At 42.5% G+C, this 20452-nt stretch overlaps 1 protein-coding gene across 3 annotated transcripts; it reads right to left on the bottom strand.

The window, feature by feature from the left end:
* Positions 1–1423: 1423 nt before the first annotated feature.
* On the bottom strand, positions 1424–19509 carry RBBP7 (RB binding protein 7, chromatin remodeling factor). 3 transcript variants are annotated; one of them, XM_084869869.1, is made up of 12 exons: positions 19398–19509; positions 18190–18358; positions 14664–14809; positions 11029–11202; positions 9904–10019; positions 6563–6723; positions 5833–5959; positions 5644–5721; positions 4954–5030; positions 3554–3611; positions 2857–2967; positions 1424–1896 (listed from the first exon to the last, which is right to left on the bottom strand). In XM_084869869.1, exons 1-12 carry the CDS (start codon positions 19483–19485, stop codon positions 1828–1830), a joined length of 1374 nt encoding a protein of 457 aa, XP_084725995.1. In that variant the 5' UTR covers positions 19486–19509; the 3' UTR covers positions 1424–1827. The 3 variants fall into 3 exon arrangements, with proteins under 3 accessions (XP_084725995.1, XP_084725993.1, XP_084725994.1); XM_084869867.1 differs by having other exon boundaries at positions 18190–18334; positions 19178–19501; XM_084869868.1 differs by having other exon boundaries at positions 11029–11175; positions 18190–18334; positions 19178–19501.
* Positions 19510–20452: the final 943 nt, after the last annotated feature.

The raw sequence follows: 20452 nt of genomic DNA, 5'->3' as shown, positions 1-20452 counted from the left end.
AATCTGTCCTCCCATTATCCTGTGAATAAAAACATGGGACCCTGCGAAGGACACTCTTAAAGCAGTCACCTCACCAGCCCAGTGTTGTGGCTTTGTAGCACGCTGTTGTACCTAATATATTCTAGAACATTGTACTGCTACTAGCTGGCCCAGAAAAGGGCTAAATAATGTCAAACTCACTTCAATCACATTTGTTGCACCACCATGGAATCTAGTGTAGTTATAGTGGCAGTAGAGAAAACGGGCCATTTCATCCTGACGTGTAGGAGTATATTTCTTGGTCTTAAGACCAGTATTTTTAGTTATGTATGCAACTGCCTTTCTTATCAACACCTGGTTATCACACTTCAATTCTCAGGTGTTGCAGAAAAATCTACCTCTTTCAGACTGTAGATGGAAATAACTGTGAAAAATGCAGATATCTTCTAGTTTGTGCTAAACACACTGCTTTATTTTTACAGCCCACGTCTTTCATGAGGATACGAATTGTTGAGGCAGTCTTGTTTTGCTTTTCAAAGACATTTTGTAGAGATTTTTTCACTAATGTGAATCTGATTTTATCTACTCAATTCTGTATAGATTAAGTAAATATGTATGATAATTTAACAGCTTCTGTGTATTCTTTTGTTATCCGCGAAGTCCAAAGAAAGTTATAGGTAGTTGATTTCTTGGGCTTTAAAAGTACTTTAATTATTGCACAATTTAAGCAAGGGATGGGGCACCGTTTATCCATTTCATGTAGCCAATCACTGTTTGTACCTTTTCAGTCTTGGCTACTTTTAGCACATTCCAGGGTGTACCTATTTAAATAACGGGACTAAATACATATCTGTATTTGTTATACACAGAGAGACACACAGGAAAGATCTTATGAGCTAAAAGTAACATTAAATTCTCTCTTACGTCACAGGTATAGTATTTCAGGCATAGTGGGCAAGGTTTTTGTCACACATTTTTGTTTCTATTTTTGTCTAAACATTTAAAAAAATAAACATGAAAATCATTCCTAGCTGGCAGGCCTTACAATATAGGTTGAGGGGCCAACTTGTAAGCTGGTTTTGTCCCCTCTGTAGATCCCTGACATGTAAGCAAACAAGCTTCCTTTCATTCTTTTGGGGGGGAAATCTATAGTGTTTAAAACTGCCAAAGTCAGAGCACAAACAGGATGCAGGTCAGATGACAGCTCAGGCAGTTCTCTAGGTTTACAAATCTACCAACCACAAAATGGCTTCTCCCACCTTTGGATTTAGGATACTATCTGTCATGCACTGTAGGAAGAAATTTGGGGAAAGCTCACAAGAAAGGGAGACACACACACACACACACACACACACACACACACACACACACACACACACTCTTCTCAATAAAGGGGACAGACAGACACACATCCCTACCCAGGTTCTAAAAGAATAAAACAAACTTTATTTTCAAACTTTATTTTCTGCAAAGCCAATCAATAAGTGTTGGAGGGGAAAAGTGTAAAAGTTATTCTTGCATATTTGGGAACAGCAAGCACTTAGTTTCAGAAAACAAGAACTTAAAATATTTGAATCAAAGGCAGTACCCTGCTACTTGTATTTTAAAACTGTCATGTTCTTAGCAACATTTCTTTGTTCCCTAAAAGCTACGATATGATACAGAACGCAATAGCTCACTTGAAAGTGCTAGAATCAGAAGGTAAAGAACGCCATATGCCATATGCCAGCCATCCCACTTAACATTTCCTACTATACAATGCTTTTTTTTTTTTTTTTTTTTTTTGCGCTTGATAAACCAAGCATTCATGTTAGCTTTACATTCAACAGAAACACTTCTCATACGAGTTTAAGATCCTTGCCCCTCCAGTTCCGAGGTTGTGACATCTGACTCTTCATCATTGTAAATATTTTCAGCCTGGAGATAACAACCAAATAAATTCATAGGTATAACTCCCCATAGTTTTTACAAGACTATCTAAAAATAGCATTTAATTATTCCAGATTTTTGGATTCATGGGGCAGTGTTTTGCGGACACATCTTTAGAGTAGTTTAGTGGTTTTCCTTGTGTGTTCCCCACTCCTCCCCCCAGCCCCCAACATTTAAATTTAACGAGGAAAGGCAGGCCAGTGTATAATTCCACATATACCCCTAGATGCCCAAGCACCATTTATTTAAATTATTGTTCATAAAAGGTGTTTCCCAAAAGCATTGCAAGCATCATTTACAGGGAGTGATATCCGAGGTTTATGAGGGTTGGTTTAACACCTCACTGCCTCAGAGATGTCGGTCATATAGTTAGTGCTAACCTTCAGAGTGCTCAGTACACTCGACATTTTCCTCCTCTATTCTTTTTTTAAATGTTATTTTTATTGATTTCAAAGAGGAAGGGAGGGGGGGAGAGAGAACATCAATGATGAGAGGGAATCATTGATTGGCTGCCTCCTGAACACCCCACTGGGGATCGAGCCCGCAACCCGCGCATGTGCCCTTGGCTGGAATTGAACCTGGGACCCTTCAGTCCACAGGCCGACGCAAACTGGTTGGGGCTCCTCTTTTATTCTCCATGTGTATGACAACAGACACTGGGCATAGAGCAGTGACGTCAAGAGCCCAGTTGAAAAGTAATCATGAAAATCAGAGCACATGCTGTGTCTACATCTGTTTATATACAGATACGTACAGAGATTTCTCCTAACTGGACAGATGAATATGTAACTAAAAATTGTCATTAAAATGGAGAAGGATTTTTAAAAATTATTCCTTTTTATAAATATTTGGTACAATATACATCTAGATTTTTGAAATATTTCTATTATATCAGTAAATCTCTCCTTTACAAGATAGCCATTTAAGAGAAAAAATGTTTTAGCTCACCATTTGCCAGATCTGCATGATGTTATCCTCAGACACCGAGCAAATGACCCATGGCTCATTGGGGTTCCAGCTGAAGTCTGATATCTTGGCGGTGTGTCCTCCATGAATAAACTGTCAATAGGAACAACAACAAAAAAAAGCCTTGGTTTCTTATCTTTTGCTAGAGCATCAGTCTTGCACCAGCAGGGGTGGGTGTCACTGTCCTGCAGTTTGGAGGGAGGGCACAGGCTTAGCACACCACCACATAAACCTCAACCTTCAAGGAGCTGCCAAGATAATTTGATCAGGAACAGGAGGGAGATGGGCACTATTGGCATCAAGGCTAGTTTCTAGGCAGGGAACTTAAAAATCCAGTCATTAAACATTTTCCCCACTGTTAGTGTTAAGGGTTTCTAATTGAATATCTGCTACCCCCCAAAATCCCTCAAATATTACAATTGAAATCAATAAGGAGTTACTATATACTGTTTCCCAGGAGCTTGAATTATTCTTAATGAAACATTGGCCAAAACCTAGTGGGCTCTATTTCCTATTTTCAATAAATGTCAAACCCCAATTACAACCACCTCCAAGACCTCCAATTGGAAACTAAGAACTAGAATTTGAAGTTTTGACTCAGATTCTGTATGCATGGGATCAATGATAGAATCCAATCTGCATGTGACATTTCATCTTGCATAAGAAAGCCAACATATACCAGGAGTTCAGGAGGCCCATCTTCCGCATCTTCTGCTGATTGTTCTTCTCCAATTTTGCTATTAAGAAAGAGCATAATGCTTTTGTTATTGAAATTCTTGCAGCATGAATGTTTGCAAAACCAGTGTCAGCCCAGAAAGCGCATCTTAAAGCACACACTGGAAAAACATTTCTATGCTGCTATCAATTAGTTTTTATAGTATTTGGTGGGAAAGTGGATTGTTTTTCTGGAAATGGGTAAGAGCTAGTCATAATTGAAGCTGCAGAATATAATTTGTTAATATTAAAATTCATGATTTTCATTGTAGTGTTTACTACATTAGAATTAAAAGGTGAAAAGCATGTAAGAAGCTACACTTCACTCTTAAAGCCCTTTTCATTCCAGAAGTGAGAAATAATGACACATCAGTACCACATATCTGAAGAAATGACAACAAAGCAACTTTATGGAACGTATAAGCCAAGGAAAGGTTAAGTTCCCCCTCCCTCTCTTAAAACTTTCAATTTGTAGAAAATGCCAACAGCCCCAATAATGAAATCACTCTTAAGTGACAGACCACTTATCTAGCCCAAAGGTAAACTTTGTTAATAGAAACTGCTGGGGAAAAACACACAACCTTCTAAGTGATATTTTTTTCCTTCCCATAAAACCAAGCAAACTAACCAAACATGTGGGCCTGCTAGCCATTGTTTCTCCTCTCCCTATCAAGAGTATAATTGCTAAAACTGACCACTTTAATCTGTAATTTTATCTAATGTAATGTTAACAGTAAGCAAGTCATACATGAATTTTAAGAAGAAATTATACAATGTGTGCAAATTTATTCTTGGCACTTTTAGGGATAATCCGGTTGCCAGGGTAGCAGACTTCTAAACCTTGCTGTAGCACCTCATACAATCAGTATATATTTTTGTTTTATGTTTCAAATTTTACTACTAAAATTGTTTTCAAACATACTCAAATAACAATGACAGCATTTTATGCTGCACTATCTATTCCGTACACTGAAGGATGGGGCTACTGCCTCGTATTAAGGCAGGTTTGGTTTTAATACACTAAAAACTCAGTCCACTTTAACACAACACATTTACTACAGGCAGGAATAAAGCTATTCTTTGGTCATTGAATGGCCACTCTGAGGTAAAGAACTTAATGCACACCTCCCTCAACTTTAATCCTGAATATCAATAGAAAAATAAAACACTGCCTAAATTTATTTTACAACTCATTTGCTGATTTGCTTATGTCTTATAGAACAAAGATTCTTCAGGAAGGTACTTAAAATTTAACATTAGACTCATTAAACTGGGGTTAGCAAATTGCTCTTCTACATTTATAAATTACATAATCTTAGATTAGCATATTTATATGCAGTTTCTCATCACCAGGTTCTGAGTTACCTTAAATCCCACACATTCAGGCGGCGATCAGTACCACTTGAAGCCAGAATAGTTTCGTTATGTGGAGACCAGTGGACCTGGCAATACATATTTGAAAATGTAAAAAGTCATCCATTCTAAGTTTGTGGACACTGTCCTAATCCTCACCATTTTCCCATGATGTGTTCTGTATCCTCTCCTTGGCCTACAGCCCTCACCCTTCTTGTCCAATCCTTCCAAGTGCTCTTACATGGCCCATATCCCTGGCCTGCCTCCAGGAAGGATGCACTCCTCAATAAGGGGAATTCAGCTAGGAGCCCAGTAATCTTACTCAGCCCCATAATTATCCCAAACTTCTAAATTTTTCAGTGAAGTGTATTTTGACCTATACAAATCTCTATTTGAAACATCATACAAGAAACTGTTTTACTGGAGAAGCCACCATGCTGACATACCTTAACTAAAGAATCCTTGGATTTCACTCTTTAAGCTTATCTGTTTTGCAAAACTTTTTCTTCTACTTATGAACTAACAGTCTTTCAAAAAGCTCCAAGTTATTTATTTCCCACTAGTTAACTTACACAGAAGAGGAACTTTTTAAAAAAAGCAACATTCCATACCCATGATATATAAGAAGAAAAAATTTTAATTCCCCCCCTGCCAAAAAGTTACCAAAACCTGACATAAAGACACCAGAAAACTGTAACGTACCTGGAAAATTTCATCTTTATGAGATTCAAAGGTATGGAGCTTTAGTTTCAAATTACGCAGATCCCATAAAGCTACAGTCTGAAGAAAAATAACAAGTGAAAAGGAATTCATTTTTGCATTTTCCGTAAGAATTTTAAAATGTCTGATTACAGTACAAAACAACTGGGTTATATGCAAAAACATAAACACCTTATCCGCAGAGCCAGTTGCGAGAATGAACTCGCTGTAGGGATTGAATGACAGGCAATTGACTTCAGCAGTGTGTGCATCCACCAGGTGGCTTGGCTTGGAGGTGGTATTGGATCTGGTGTCCCATCTAAAACACAAAGTTACGAGGCTCACAGGGAGGCCACTCGACTCTCCCCAACTTCTCCCTCAAGCTCATTTCCTCATAAACTCCACATCACCTCTACACTTGCCCCTTCAGACACCAACCACACCTAAAATTGGCAATTTAGACTTCCAACCGCTAAATGATAATGTTCTAACCCTATGGAGAATAAACTAGGGCCGTTATTTTTGGTTTCTCATTTATTACATTTCTGTCTTAATTTACCAAGCATACACAATATATTGACAAAGCAGACGACAATTTGATACCTAAAACCCAGACTTGTCTAATTTCAGTATTTTGCCTTATTTACCTCCTGCAATGGTTCCTTTGAGATAAAAAGCATTCTAGGTTGTTGAATGCAGCCCTGTGGCCATGCCCTGATATAATCATTCTCCTCCCTCATCTTCAAAAGTCACCCTGATCTCAAGTTTGATATTTATCTCCATACCAAGCATGTTTGAGCTGTTTCTTTCTTTCTTAAAAGCCAGTTCATATTTTTTTAAAAAAAGGAATTAAACCACAGGCCACCACAATCACTGATGGTCATTCACCCTACACCACCACCCACTGAACTTTCAACCTTACATCATAAGCTTCTGATCATCAGCAACAGATCCAAACAGTGACTCGTGCAGCAGGTGCCAGGCCACATCCTCAACAACAGCCGAGTGGCCAGTAAAGATGGCTTTAGCATCCACAATTTTGCCTTCCTTTGGTCCAGCATTTATATCCCACAGACAGACAGTCTAAAGAAGGGGGGGGGGGGGGAAATACACATAGAAGCCATAAAAGATTGAATTTAAATGCTAATATCTTATTTAAAATAACTTCATTAGAAACAAAACTATCTATATATAAAAGCCTAAGCGACTGTTAGGACCGAACAACCAGAATGACTAGTCAACCAGTCACTATGATGCGCACTGACCACCCGGGGGCAGACACTCAATGCAGGACCTGCCCCCTGGTGGTCAGTGTGCTCCCAGAGCCAGCCAATCTCCCTTGGTCCCTCCCCACGGCCCGCAAACCTCTCAAGGCCCCTCCCCACCGCTGGCAGGCCCCGCCTGGCAGTCAGCCAGCTCCACCTGACAGCCAGCAGGCCCCAGCTGGCCCGGCCCCTATCGCCAGCCAGGCCTAGGGACCCCACCCATGCACGGATTTTGAGCACTAGATCTCTAGATTAACTCTATGAACGTTAGAAACAAACACGAGGGAGTGCACTATAAACCAAAGTGAAGTTTCATGAACAATAGCGTGTATAGGTGTAGATTCTATGATCCGAGAAGCAAAGGGCAAATAAAATACACTGTAATAGAGGCATGCATGGGGAGACCAGCACACTGGCAGGCCAGAAACACTCGAATTAGAATTTCTACCAATATATAGTCAAGTATCTTAAATTCATCTAGGCTAGATTACAGAACACTGAGAACGCAGCATTTGGTATCCACTGAACAGATGTGCATGTCCTAAATGTTCACGTTGTTGGGAGATTGGTAATTGAAACGAAAACATGCCTAAATAAAAGGCAAAAGTCTTTGAACAAGCCCCTCATGGGAGGAACCACTGCAGACATCGGAAGTACGACAAGTGAATGACCCTACTAGGTTATGAGAGGCCAGAGCTTGGGGCCTGCAGACAGACCCCTTGCCATGCTCTGCAAGCCCAAGGAGAGGCCATGGGGCCAGTAGGCTCTTGAAGATAAGTCTTCTTTTGATATACCAACACACAAAAAATTAACAGGAAAGTCTTAAGCTTTATGAAAAACAAACAAACACACACACAAAAAAACAAAAAACAACAAAACTACAAGCTGTAGGACACTGATTCTCATCCAACTGTGTAAAATATGAGGTAATTCCATTAAGGTATGTTCATACTAGTTTCACTGACACTGGTAATGGTTTAATTTGTTTTTAAATCACTTTCTTATCTGAAAGGGTTTCTGTAATTTAAGCTATTTCCCACCAGAAGTAACAGCTATTTTCCAAGTAACAAAAAATTAGTACACGTGCCCTTAGTTTGTTGATACACACTGGGCCAATTAACTACTTTCAGTATTTTATTTTTATTTTTTAAAAAAAATATTTTGATATTTTACAAAGAGGAAAAGAAAGGGATAGAGAGTTAGAAACATCGATGAGAGAGAATTATCAATCAGCCGCCTCTTGCACCCCCCCCACTGGGGCTGTGCCCGCAACCAAGGTACATGCCCTTAACTGGAATAGAACCCGGGACCTTTCAGTCCGCAGGCTGACGCTCTATCCACTGAACCAAACCGGTTTCGGCTACTTTCAGTATTTTAAAAAGCCTAACAGAAACTACAATCAACAGAAATATAAAGATCTGTGATGTGACAGACCCTGTTCTAGGCACTGGGATATACTAAGGAAGACAAAGTGCGGCCAAATTACATGAGCTCCAGAAGTCTACCCTTGGCTTCTGGTTGGAGTCATTCCAAACACTTTCTGCTTATAGTATGGAATCCATAAAGATATGGGGCAGTTAAGTGGCATGAATGCTACAAACATTGATCTACAATACACTAATGAGATCTCTTTGCAGTTGTATAGTACTTTTAATTGTTAAAACAATTTATAATAAGAATGTTGAAGTAACTCAACAGGGAAAGATTTGTCTTTTCAACAAATGGTGGTGGGAAAACTGGATATCCATATGCAGAGAATGAAGTTGGACTCCTACCTCACACTATATATAAAAATTAACTCAAAATGGATCAAAGAACTAAATGTAAGAGTTAAAGTAAGTCTTAGAAAACATTGGTATAAATTTTTTTGATGCTGGGTTATATATGGTTTCTTAAGATACAATGCCAAAATTATAAATGACAAAATAAAATACATAAACTGGGCTAAAAATTAAATACTTTTGTGTTTCAAAGAACATCATCAAAAAAGTGAAAAGACAAGCCACAGAATGGGAGAACATTTTCTGAAATCATATTGTATATCTGATAAATCATGTATCTATTTAGAATATACAAAGAACCCTTACAATTCAACAATTAAAACCCCCCACAAAATTTAGCAATGGACAAAGGACTTAAATACTCATTTTCCCCAAGATATACAAGTGGCCCATAAGCACATGAAAAGATATTCATCATTAGTTGTCAGGGAAATGTAAATCAAAACCGCAATGAGATACCACTTCACGCCCACTAGGATGGCTATAATAAAAAAGACAGACAATAACAAGTGTTGGTGAAGGCATGGAGAAACTAGAACCCTGGTACATTGCTGGTGGGAATGTGAAGTGGTGCAGCTGCTTTGGAAAACAATTTGGCAGTTCTTCAATAAGTTAAACATAGAGTTACCATATGATCCAGTAATTCCACTCTTAGGTAATTAGCCAAGAGAAATTAAAACACATGTCCACACAAAACTTGTACAGAAATGTTCACAGCAACAGGATTCAAAATAGCTCCAAAGTGGAAGAAAGCCAAATATCTAACTGATAAGTGAATAAAACTATAGTATATCATTATGATGAAATATTACTCAGCTATAAAAATGGGGTACTGACATATGCTTCAACACAGATGACATTATGCTAAGTGAAGGAAGCCAAACATAAATCGCCACATATATTACGATTGCATTTGTATGAAATATTAAGGAGAGACAAATCTACAGAGATAGAAAATAAATTAATAGTTTCCAGGAGCTGTGGGAAGGAGGGACTGAGGAAAGACTGCTAATGGGTATGAAGTTTCCTTTTGTGACATTTTATGAAGATATTTTTGAATTATATAGTGATGATTTCACAGATTTGTAAATACACTAAATCCCACAGAACTGTACACAAACAGAAAACAAAATAAAATGTTATTTATATTACTCAGGCCTCACAAATACTTCATAGTTTCTATTACACGAGTAGAGTAGAAAGAATAGGTTTCTTACATGGTCATCAGATGCACTTAGCAGATGTCCACTCAAATTAGAATTCCAGGAAAGACCGTAGCCTTCCTTCTGGTGGCCTCTCAGCCTAAGATCAGGATTACACTCTCCACTTGGGTCTAAAGAAAAGAAGAAACACATTAACTACCAATTACTGGTTTACTGGAATCGGTAAGAGCAAAGCCTCACCTGAGTGAGCCATAACATTTATTTATGCTTGGAATAGCACTGCATACACACAAGGACTTGGTCTGACCCAAAGTTGCCTTGGAAAGCTATTCTGTGTGCTTCATTCCAAATTTTCAACACAAACCAGGTCTCACACTCATAAAACAACCGGTTCCTTTGCAAAGCCTAGTACTAGTTCTAACACAAAATACTGAGAACTATAGCTATTCTACAAATTTGTGCAATGACAAACCGCCTCACCTCTGGGTCAGTTTTAAAAAAACATTTTTATAAGGAAAGAGATAACACAGCAGGTCTGGTTGCTCAGTCCTTGCATATATCTGGGATAGCCTGTAACCATGACTGACCCTTAGCCAGCTCCTGGGAATGTGACCCTCACAAAATTATTCATGTCACTAAGAACGAAGTTTTATAAGCCCAGAGCAGTAGGGCATGCAGTGGCAGCGTGTTAAGACTTGTAGGATTGTTTAGCAAGATTCATGATTATTACCACTGCTGGGGTCCTGACTTTCCCGTACTGTGACTGGTCATAAAGCGAGATGTGCCTACGTAACCAGATCTCCATAAAAACTCCAGATCCTGAGACTCAAGGGGCTTCCCTGGGCAGAGACATTAGCACGTGCCCCTGTCGTTTGCTGCTACAAAGAATGCATGCTCTGTGGCCACAGCAGGGAAGGACTCAGGAGCCTATATGCCTGCCCTCTGCAAACTATGCCTGACCTGTATCTATTTCCTCCTGCTTTTGCTCTATAGAGTTTGCTGCCAGGAGTCAAATCTGCTGCGAGGTCCTTCTGTTAAATCACTGAAATCAAGCGTGGTTATTGGACCTACAAAACCATTTTTAAACCTTGAAAAATCGTAGTGTAGACTAGTTTGAATGACTTCAAAGCAGTTATTTGGAATCAAGCAAGAATGGTCAAGCAATGGCTTGGCTTTTACCTGGTTTAGCAGGGTGCTTTGTATAGTCAAAAACCAGCACGTCAGAAGATGGTGTCTTTGTAGCGATGATGTGAGGATTCTGCGGCATGTAACGAGCACGGTTTACTTCGCCTTCGTGATTGATTTTAATTTCACATTCAATTTTTCCTGTTACAGAACCAAAGCCACCAAATTCTAATGTGAGAAGAAAGAAATAAACACATACACTCACAGTTAAAGTCCACCAATCGATTTAATCAACCCAGTAGATTTTAATTTGACAGACTACAACACAAATTGGTGCGAGCGAACACCAAAGTATTGGTTCACTTGCCACTTGGAATTAATTTCTTCTCAAAGTCCATTTGAGTTAGAAAATATTGAGAGCTGTTTTATGCAAGTTAATTCAGCTCCACCTTGGATCCAAAACAATTAAAAATTGCCCTCTTTCACTTCTGAAGATGATGTACTTATTCACTAAAATGTAAATAACCACATAATAAACACACTTCAGCTTTTTAGTGCAAGTACAACTAACTCAGAAGTGCTGCAGTGAATGAGCATTCTAGGTTTCAAGATAGGGAAGGTTTCACCCACAGGAGTATAAACACTCCTGAGTCTAAAGTAAAAAAAAATATCCTCAAATAGGATATCCATGCCTACTAGTTGTCACCCAAATCTAAGGAACACATACATGCTAGTTCCACCAGCATACTTGGTTCAACTGCTAGCAGAATGCCGACACTAAAACGAGGGAGCTTAACCTTTCTATCTGATGTGGGGATAAGACCATAGTGTGAAATGGTTATATAAAGGCCCTAGAAAAATAACGAAGCCACATAAGAACTAATGTAATGTCTGGGAAACAGCAAGATGATAGCAGAAAGAATAAAAGTAGAGAACATGTAAGCAGATAATAGCGAACAAGAACATTTTCTTTTTTTTGTATTCATAGATAAAAACTTGAATTAGTTGCTGACACCAGAAGTTTGGGGAGGCTTCACATTTTAATTGTTATTTTTCCCTGACGTATCTTGCTGCTTCTGTGCACATTCCTTTTTAGCTCACCCTGTGTCTCTGGTCAAGAGAATACTCACTCAAATGCCCAATGGAGCCAGGCAGGTAACAAGTCAAACAGCCTGGGTAGAACCCGGTGAAAACACGCTGAGAGCAGTAAACCATTTCTCAGTTTCAGCCAGCTTTTTCGATGTGGGAATGTTTCATGAACATCAGCTCCCATGGCTTCATACCAGAATTTAGCCACTCTTCTCCACGGCAAATGTTAGCTTCCTATTTCTGTGTAGCTGAAAATCATCTCCCATTCCACAACTCCTCCTCTCACACAACCATGAGATCCCCTCTTTCACTCTCCGCATTTCCCTGCCCATCGTGTCAATGGAAGAAATGTGCCAAAGAACTCTTACCATTTGCACAGCATGGATGGACCTGGAGAGCCTTATGCTAAGCAAAATAAACCAGTCAAACAAAGATCGCACAATCTCACTCATAGGTGGAATCTAATGAACAACATAAATTTATGAACATAGAGACGTAGAAGCATCGAACAGACTGTCAAACCTCAGAGGGAAGGCAGGGGAGGGTGGGTGGAAAGAGATCAACCAATGAACTTTAATGCATATATGCTTAACCCATGGACACAGACAGTAATGTGGTGAAGGCCTGGGGCAGGCTAGGAGAGGTCAACGGAGAAAAAAGGGGACATATGTAATAACTTTCAACAATAAAGATTTAAAAAAAGGGAAAAGTGCCCCTTCCCCCATGGACTCCAAGGGTTCCTTCTAACCTTTCTCCTATCAAGATATTCAAGTTTACCAGCTCCTTTAGATACACTCCAACTGCCTCTAAGAAGAATGAATAAACTAATGTTTAATCACAACGGAATACTATACAGCAATTAAAATAATAAGATAGACATCTACGTGATATACATTAAAAAATAATATTGAATGGCCTGGCCGGATGGCTCAGTTGGTTGGAGGATTGTCCAGTACATAAAAAAGGTTGTGGGTTTGATCACCAGTCGGGACACACACTGGAGGCAACCGATTGGTATTTCTCTCTCCCCCTATTCCTCTCTAAGTAAAATTAATAAACATATCTTCAGGTGAGAATTAAAAAATATCTATTCTTAAAAATAACATTAAATGAAAAAAAGCAAGCTGCAAAAGATTATGCGTATTTACTACCGCATAAGTCACATGTGTCAAACACAAGGCCCGCGGGCCAAATCCAGCCCGCCAGGCCTTGCAATGTGGCCCGCACCGCGCTGTCATCACTGCACTCCGCTGTCAGTTTATGACACTGTCAGTTTATGACTGTTCAGTAAACCATTCGGCCCGCGATTTAGGCTGGATTTTAGATTTTGGCCCCTTCTCTGATTGAGTTCGACACCCTTACTTATGCCATAAGTAATAAAAATATCAACAGTTGAAGATGGCACACTAATTTCAGGACAGCGAATTCTGGAGAGGGAGGAATGGAGTACGGGTGATAGGACTTGAGCTGTAATGCACTATTTTCAGTAAGACAAGAACCTAAAGCAAGAACTAGGAAATGGTAAAAACTATTAAATCATTTGAGGCTGTGAAGTAAGCAACAGGTCTGGTTGCTTAACCCTCAGAGCTGTGAGGGACACTGGGACCATGACTGACCCTTTGCTGAGTCCTGGGAACATGGATCTAAGAATGTTCTCGGTGTCACTGATGGGTTGATGATTTTTGTGGTGTACATCTGGTTCAATGGACTGTGCCGTACCAGTTTGTCAGGGCTGCTGCGCACAAATATCAACATTGACGATATGCTCCTGGTTTCATGACTGGGGTCCCGAGTTTCAGTGTCATGGCTGGCTGCCTGCAGGACAGGATGTGCCTATGAAACCAGCCCCCCATGAGCGCCTCAGACCTTGTCATTAGAATGGGTTTTCCTGGGCAGACACTGCTCGTTTCCCTGTCGTTTGCTGCCAGAGAGAAAGCACATCCTGTGCAGCCCTAAAGGAGACTTGTAACAGACCTCCCTGGACTCCCTGATGCATATCTTGTTCCCGTCCTGCTGCTTCTGTTCTGTACTGTTTATTGTAACAAACTTTAGCCACGAGTATAATTTGTTCTCAAGTCTTGTGAATCTTCCCAGCAAAAGCACCAGAATTTGGTTGGAACTTGGGTGGTCAGGGGGATATCAAAGCAGGGGAATGTATGTTCGGAGGGAAAAAACCACCAATGAAGTCAATAGTTTCCATAAGAACCCTCACTATGAACTGATTTAACTGGTATGTATGCCTCCTGCCTTTTTCTATGCACCCAGTCACCCGGTTTATCTTGGACACTTTTCCATACCGGTGCAGACAGATTTATCTCATTTTTAGAATTACTGCACAGTATTTCAAACATGCACCCTACTGTGTTTAACTCATTTCCTATGAACTACTGTCTGGGTTGTTTTGCTCGGGTGATCCTAATATTTCTGTCAACCCTACAAATAATGCTACTGTGGAATCTTTGTGCGCCTGTGGCAAGAAGTTCCGTAGAAGAGTCCTGGGAGTTAAACTGCTGGACCAAAAGAGATTAGTACAAAGTTTTACTAGCATGTAATTGGAAAGAGGCTTAAAACAGCAATACTGGAATGTATGGTATACCTACCACCCTTTTCGCTGTCACAGTGGGAAGCATCAAACTGTGCATCATCATTCGGAATATGGACTCGAGCAACCACGAGATGATTCTGCTCATCAGACGTGTGAGTCCCCAGCACTAGCCAGTGAAGGGCATAATCCTTTCCTTCTGGTCTGTTTGGAGAAGAAAATAAGTCACACTAATCCTTCCTATAAGAAATCAGTCGTCTCAACAATAAAGATAAAATTGAAAACATAATTTAATTCAGTTAATCACTGATCCCTGTACTACTAAATAATGAGTTCTCACCTAAAAAAATACCTCCCACTTTAACACACTACATGTTTCTGATTTCCCAATAAGAGGCAACAAGGTAAGAATGGAAAGAGTAAGGTGTTGGGTCAGAAAAACTGGGTTTAAGTCCTGGCTCAAACTAAAATTAGCTATACGCAGTTTCTTAAATCACAACTTCCCCGTGATTCTCAGTTTCTTCACTTAAACAGATTATAAGTGCAAATGGCATGATGTGAAAACCCCCTATTTACATTTACGGTGCTAAAGCTTATGAAATGGGCCTTCTCAATTTTATAGGGTATGTGTGTGTCTTTATTGCCTACTTCTATGGAAACCGAGTTGAGGCTAAAGAACTCTTGGCACTTTGGTCCAAACAGTGATTTTTGCATCTGCATCTATTAACAATGGCTTTCCCCTTTGTATATCTGAATAGCAATTTCACCAGTGTCCCTTGGTTCCACTTCAGTGAGGAGGGCAGAGAAGTAGGGCTCTGGGCCCCAACACTAGACATGTTAAGCTATTTATCTGTTTCTCAACTTCAGTTGTACAAAGGATTCAGTTTATATTTAAAAAAAGAAGGTTTGCCCGGCCCGCATGGCTCAGTGGTTGCCTGTTGACCTATGAACCAGGAGGTCACAGTTCGAGTCCCAGTGTGGAGGCATGCGAAGGCAACCCACAGATGATTTTATCATTAATGTTTCTCTCTCTCTCTCTCCCTTCCTCTCTGAAATAAATGAAAATATATTTTAAAAAAGGACTGAGAGTTACTTTTAGGCATGTAATTTAGTAATAATTAAAAAATACAAAATGAAATTTTACCAGAATTTGTGTTAAAAGTTAAAAAAAAAACACCACAATAAATATGCACACAATTCTAAGAACAGAATAAGGTGGCCACAGCCAAGTAATAGCAGCTTGCTGGAAAAAAGACATGAATCTTAGTTGATGTATGCTTAGTGGCCAAAAATATGAAGCAGTCATCAAGAGGGAAAAATGGGGGAGTGGTGGGCGTTTGTACTGCTCTCAACAATAAAGATTTAAAAAAGGGAAATTAATTCCACTTTAGAGGAACTTATATGAGGAGGGGGGAGGCAATGCGCATGGCCATTCACCCACCTATTTTTTTGCTGGAAAAACCACACTTGGAAAATTAGGCTCTAGGCAATGGACTTTAGGAGGACTTAGATAAAATGAAGCCTTTACAGGGATAGCAGCTCAACATGAAAAGCAAATTAAACATATCTCACCAGAACCACTTGAAAATAAATAGGAATGCTTGAAAGGAGGCACCAAAGAGCAATGTTAACGCTGACATAAAAAAAAAAAAAAGGAAGTGATTTGTTTTTTTTAATGGGGTTAAGCAGAAAAACGAAGAACAACAGGTAAAGTTCCATCACAGGACCTTTCTAAGGAGCACAGCTCCAGGATGGCGTGGAGGACCTGAAAAAGTTCTCTGGACTCTAAAGCTCAACGATTCTGGTTTCCCAACTCAATCATAATACTGGGATTTTTCTTTTTACTGCAAATCTTCTCATCTCCCATTCTTAAGATACAAGCCTATTTTCCCCAGCCAGTTATTATTATGCTATATCCCTCCAATACTGGATACACCGAAGGCTGCAGAAGACTAATGAGTAGCCAACATTTCTACTGCTTTGTATGGGGACAAAATACAATCACAGCCCCTTCATACCCCAAACAGAACCCTGCAGAGCACACACAGCCATGCTTGCAGGCTGGCTGGCATTTTCCTGCATTCCCAGAGCCACTGCAGGCCCCACAGCCAGATTCTACTTCTTTGTATGCAAAGACCAATAGGGAACATAGTCTTTTCCTGCTAAGTTCTTACTTACATAAAATCAGTATCTGGGATAAAAACATATGCATCTATTATCTTTACAAAATATTTACACAGAACACATTATAGGTAACGTTTTAAAAAGACTTCAGTAAGCAGATTTCACTGAAATCCAAATGGAGAAACAATTATTCTATCCTAACAAATTATTTCTGAATAGGAAGGGGTGGGAGAACCAGCATCAGTCACCACTTACTGGGTACCTCACTCTGCACCAGCACTTTAACATGAACAATTTTATTGAATTCTCTCAAAAGCAGGCAGTCAGCATGATCAACACCTCCATTACCAGACCAGACAACGGGAACAGAAACTGACCAACTTACACTAATTCCCAAAACTACTAAGAAGCAGGGGGCAGGATTCAAACTTAGGTTTGAGTCATCAAACCCCCAGCTTTTCTAGAGTTTGATTAATCCTCATTAAAGTATATGCTCATAATACCAAAGTTTAATGCACTTCTAAGTACATGTCCAAGTTCCTACTAGAAAAAAAGTCCAAATAAGTGAGAAAGGTAGTCTAGTGCAGGGATTGCCTCAACTCTGGGGCTATATGTTTTGCTTTTAAAAGTGCCCTTCACCACTAGCCACCTGTGTGATCTCGGGCATGTTATTTCATATATTAGCCTCCAATTCCACATCAGTAAAATAATGTAAGAAGTACTAATCCAAAGTACTTTTTTTATTTTGCTTGAAATTTGTTGTTTTTTAATTTTTTTTTTTTGTTTAAAGTATTACATATAGCAGTACATATATCTCCTTTTACTTGTTTTTAATAGTAAGCCAAAAAATAAGACATAAAACTCTATAGATGGGTCAGGCTCTGCTCTAAGAGCTTAGTAAATGTCAGCAATTAATACCAGAGAAGTTTTAGAAATGGCTGGAAAGAACACTCTCATGAAGACCAACAGTGACCTCAAAGTGTGTTTCATACTATAAGCCAATACCACTTTTTCAGCGAACTGCTGCTGAATTCTTTTTCCTTTTGCCAATTCAAATATCTTCATTTTGGGGGCTGGTTGCTTTGTAAAAAATTCATCAAGCCATATGCTTCTGATTTGTGCATTTCTCTGCACATATGATATTTTTCAATAAAGTTGCAAAGAAACCCATCCCTCTGGGCTCAGAAATGCTGTTCTATATTTAAGCCCAAGAAATGTCAAGTGTATCTGCTGCTTCCTACAAACGTGAATCTCACGACGGATTCTCCTATTTGAATATCATACTTACCCCTCAGGAATCATCCCATAAAATCACTTGTTAGTGTTGACAATAAGTCACCTGTCCCCTCACCCAAGGGCTAACCTGATTACCCGCTTACGTTCTATGTATACCATTCCCAAAGAAGGAGATTCAGGACAACAGTTCAATTTGTGCAAAATAAGTTGCCAGGAACCCTTACTTAGTCACTTCAGGAAGCCACTGAACCGTAAGACTGGGCCACTGAAGAGCATGGGTCATAACCAGGTCATACAGAAACGGCGTGTTCTTCTTCCAGATCTTATATTCCTCGTTGATGACACGCTCCTCCACAGTATCTTCGAACACTGGAATTTGGAGAAATGAAGTGGCTAAGAGGGATCGAAGTCAGAATCTGCGCACGGACCCTGGAGGTCACCTCGAGATGGCCACACCTCGCCTATACTTTCTCGTTGCGTCTCATTTGAACGCGGACAACTAACCGCCCCTGCAGAGCGTGCGGAGGATCGGAACACCAGGAAGCGGATTTTTTTGCACTTTGCGATCAATGCCGCCTGCGCACACAGACCTGGGGAGGGAATCGCACGCACATCCAAAGTGCTGTGCTGGTTGCAGCTATTCGCACCTGTTCTGAGATGACGACCCCTAAGTACAGGGGCTCTGCGACCCACCCGGGGAGCCAAATCCACGTGCGGCGGAAAGCCAGCGACCCGCTCCCCCCTCCCCCACCGAGCGAGGCCTCCGCTGCCACGAAGCCGCCGCGGGCAGCCATAGGCCGGCGGCTTCCAGAATCCCCCGGACGGACGGGGGCCGCGACCCCGAGGCGTTTGGCGCGCGCGCGTGAAAGCGGCCGCTGTGCTCGCTTTCGGGCTGCGAAGGCCGCCTCCGCTGGGGGGGCGGGGGAGGGGGAGAGGGCGCCGGAGGGAGCGCCGCAGCCGGAGGGGGGTGGGGGGGGTGGGGGAGGGAAGGGGCTCAACTCGCGGCCCCGCACGGGGCTCCGGAAGTGCTTGGAGCCCGGAGCGCTCACGGCCGCGTCCCGCGGAGGCCCCCGAGGGCGCGCGCCCAGCCCGGCGCCGGCCCCGCCCCCTGCCCCGCACGCCAGTTCGCGCCTTTCTCCGGCGCGTGCCGCGGCCTCGCGCGCCCGCCGCCCCCCGCCGCCCCGGCGCGCGCCGCCCCGCGGGGCCTCTTACTCTCTTTACTCGCCATCTTGCGTCGGGTCGTTCGCCCCTGGCCGCCGCCTCAGACTCCCCTCTCCGGTACAGAACAGCCCAACCGCAGGCGCTCCTGCCTCTCCCGGGCGCGCCGCACGCTCGTCGCTTTCGAAGCCCGAGCTGTGCCTCGAAGCCTGGGGGCTCCCCAGACGCCGCGTCCTTCTCTGCCGCCTCCTCCCCGCTCGCGGGTACCGAGGACTGAGACGCTCTCCTCTCTCTCCAAACTTGGAACGAGACTTTTCAACCCGCGCCTTCCAGCCCGCCCAGGCAGCTGAGCGCAGGCGCATCCGCTCTGGGAAAAGTAAGAGGCGGCGGGGGGGCGGGCCTGGGAGCCGACGGCCTGTGCGTCTCCGCCAATGGCGTGCGGCGGGCAGGCTTCACGCGGCGTTCGGAGGCGGGCTTCTGGTGGGTGGGCGGGGCGTCGCGCGGCAGGAAGTCGGCGGGGCGCAGGCGCGAGGACTCGCCCGACGCTCCCAGGGCTGGGCGCGGGGGCGGAAGGGGGTGCGCGGGGGTGGGGCGAGTGGTGGCTCAGCTTGCAAGTTGCGCGGGGGCTGGGAGCCCCCGGAGGCGAGCCCTGGAGCCGCGGGGCGTGGCTGTTCGCCGCCGCAGCTCGAGCAGGGGGTGGGGGTGGGGGTGGGGGCAGGGAGGCTGCCGCCACTTACTTAGCTAAGCAAAATCTCGAAGAGGAGAAAATGGTTTCTAGTCTCGAGAGATGAGTGTGCCCTCAAAGTCTACACGATAGGCACGGGCGTGCAGTTCGGTGCACCCCGAAAAGTTTCCCTCCCGCCGATTCGCCTCTCCTGGGACCCAGTTGAACCGAGGTGGGCTTTAGCAGAGGCAGAGGGGACCTTTTGCAGAGGCCCCGGGCGTTCTCAGGCTGCAGAGGACGCTGGGCCTCTGTTAGGCTAAACCCGCGGCCTGCGCTAGTGCAGGCCGCCAGCTGGCCCGAAGGGGACTTGAGTTACATTTTTGTTTGTTCACACATTTGTTCAGATCCTTCAGACCACGATTTGCGGCGCCTTTCTGGTCTTCAGGAGATTTTGGTCTCTAAACCCTGGCTTGCTTATCTCAATCCCAGCCCAGGCCCCGGCCCCTGCTGAGTCATTCTTATGACCTGCGGGGGGTGGGGAGTGGGGGTCAGGGCGAACCCATCCCAAGTTGTCCAAGCTGGTAGAGCTGCTCTAAGCTACCCCGGGCTGGCCTGAGCCCCGCTTTGCCCGGGAACTTGGTAGCCCCCAAGGAGCGCATTGGGGA

This window comes from Pipistrellus hanaki (assembly GCF_964339955.1).
Source record: "Pipistrellus hanaki genome assembly, chromosome: X".
NCBI lineage: Eukaryota > Metazoa > Chordata > Mammalia > Chiroptera > Vespertilionidae > Pipistrellus > Pipistrellus hanaki.
This window is presented reverse-complemented; position numbering and strand designations above follow the sequence as displayed.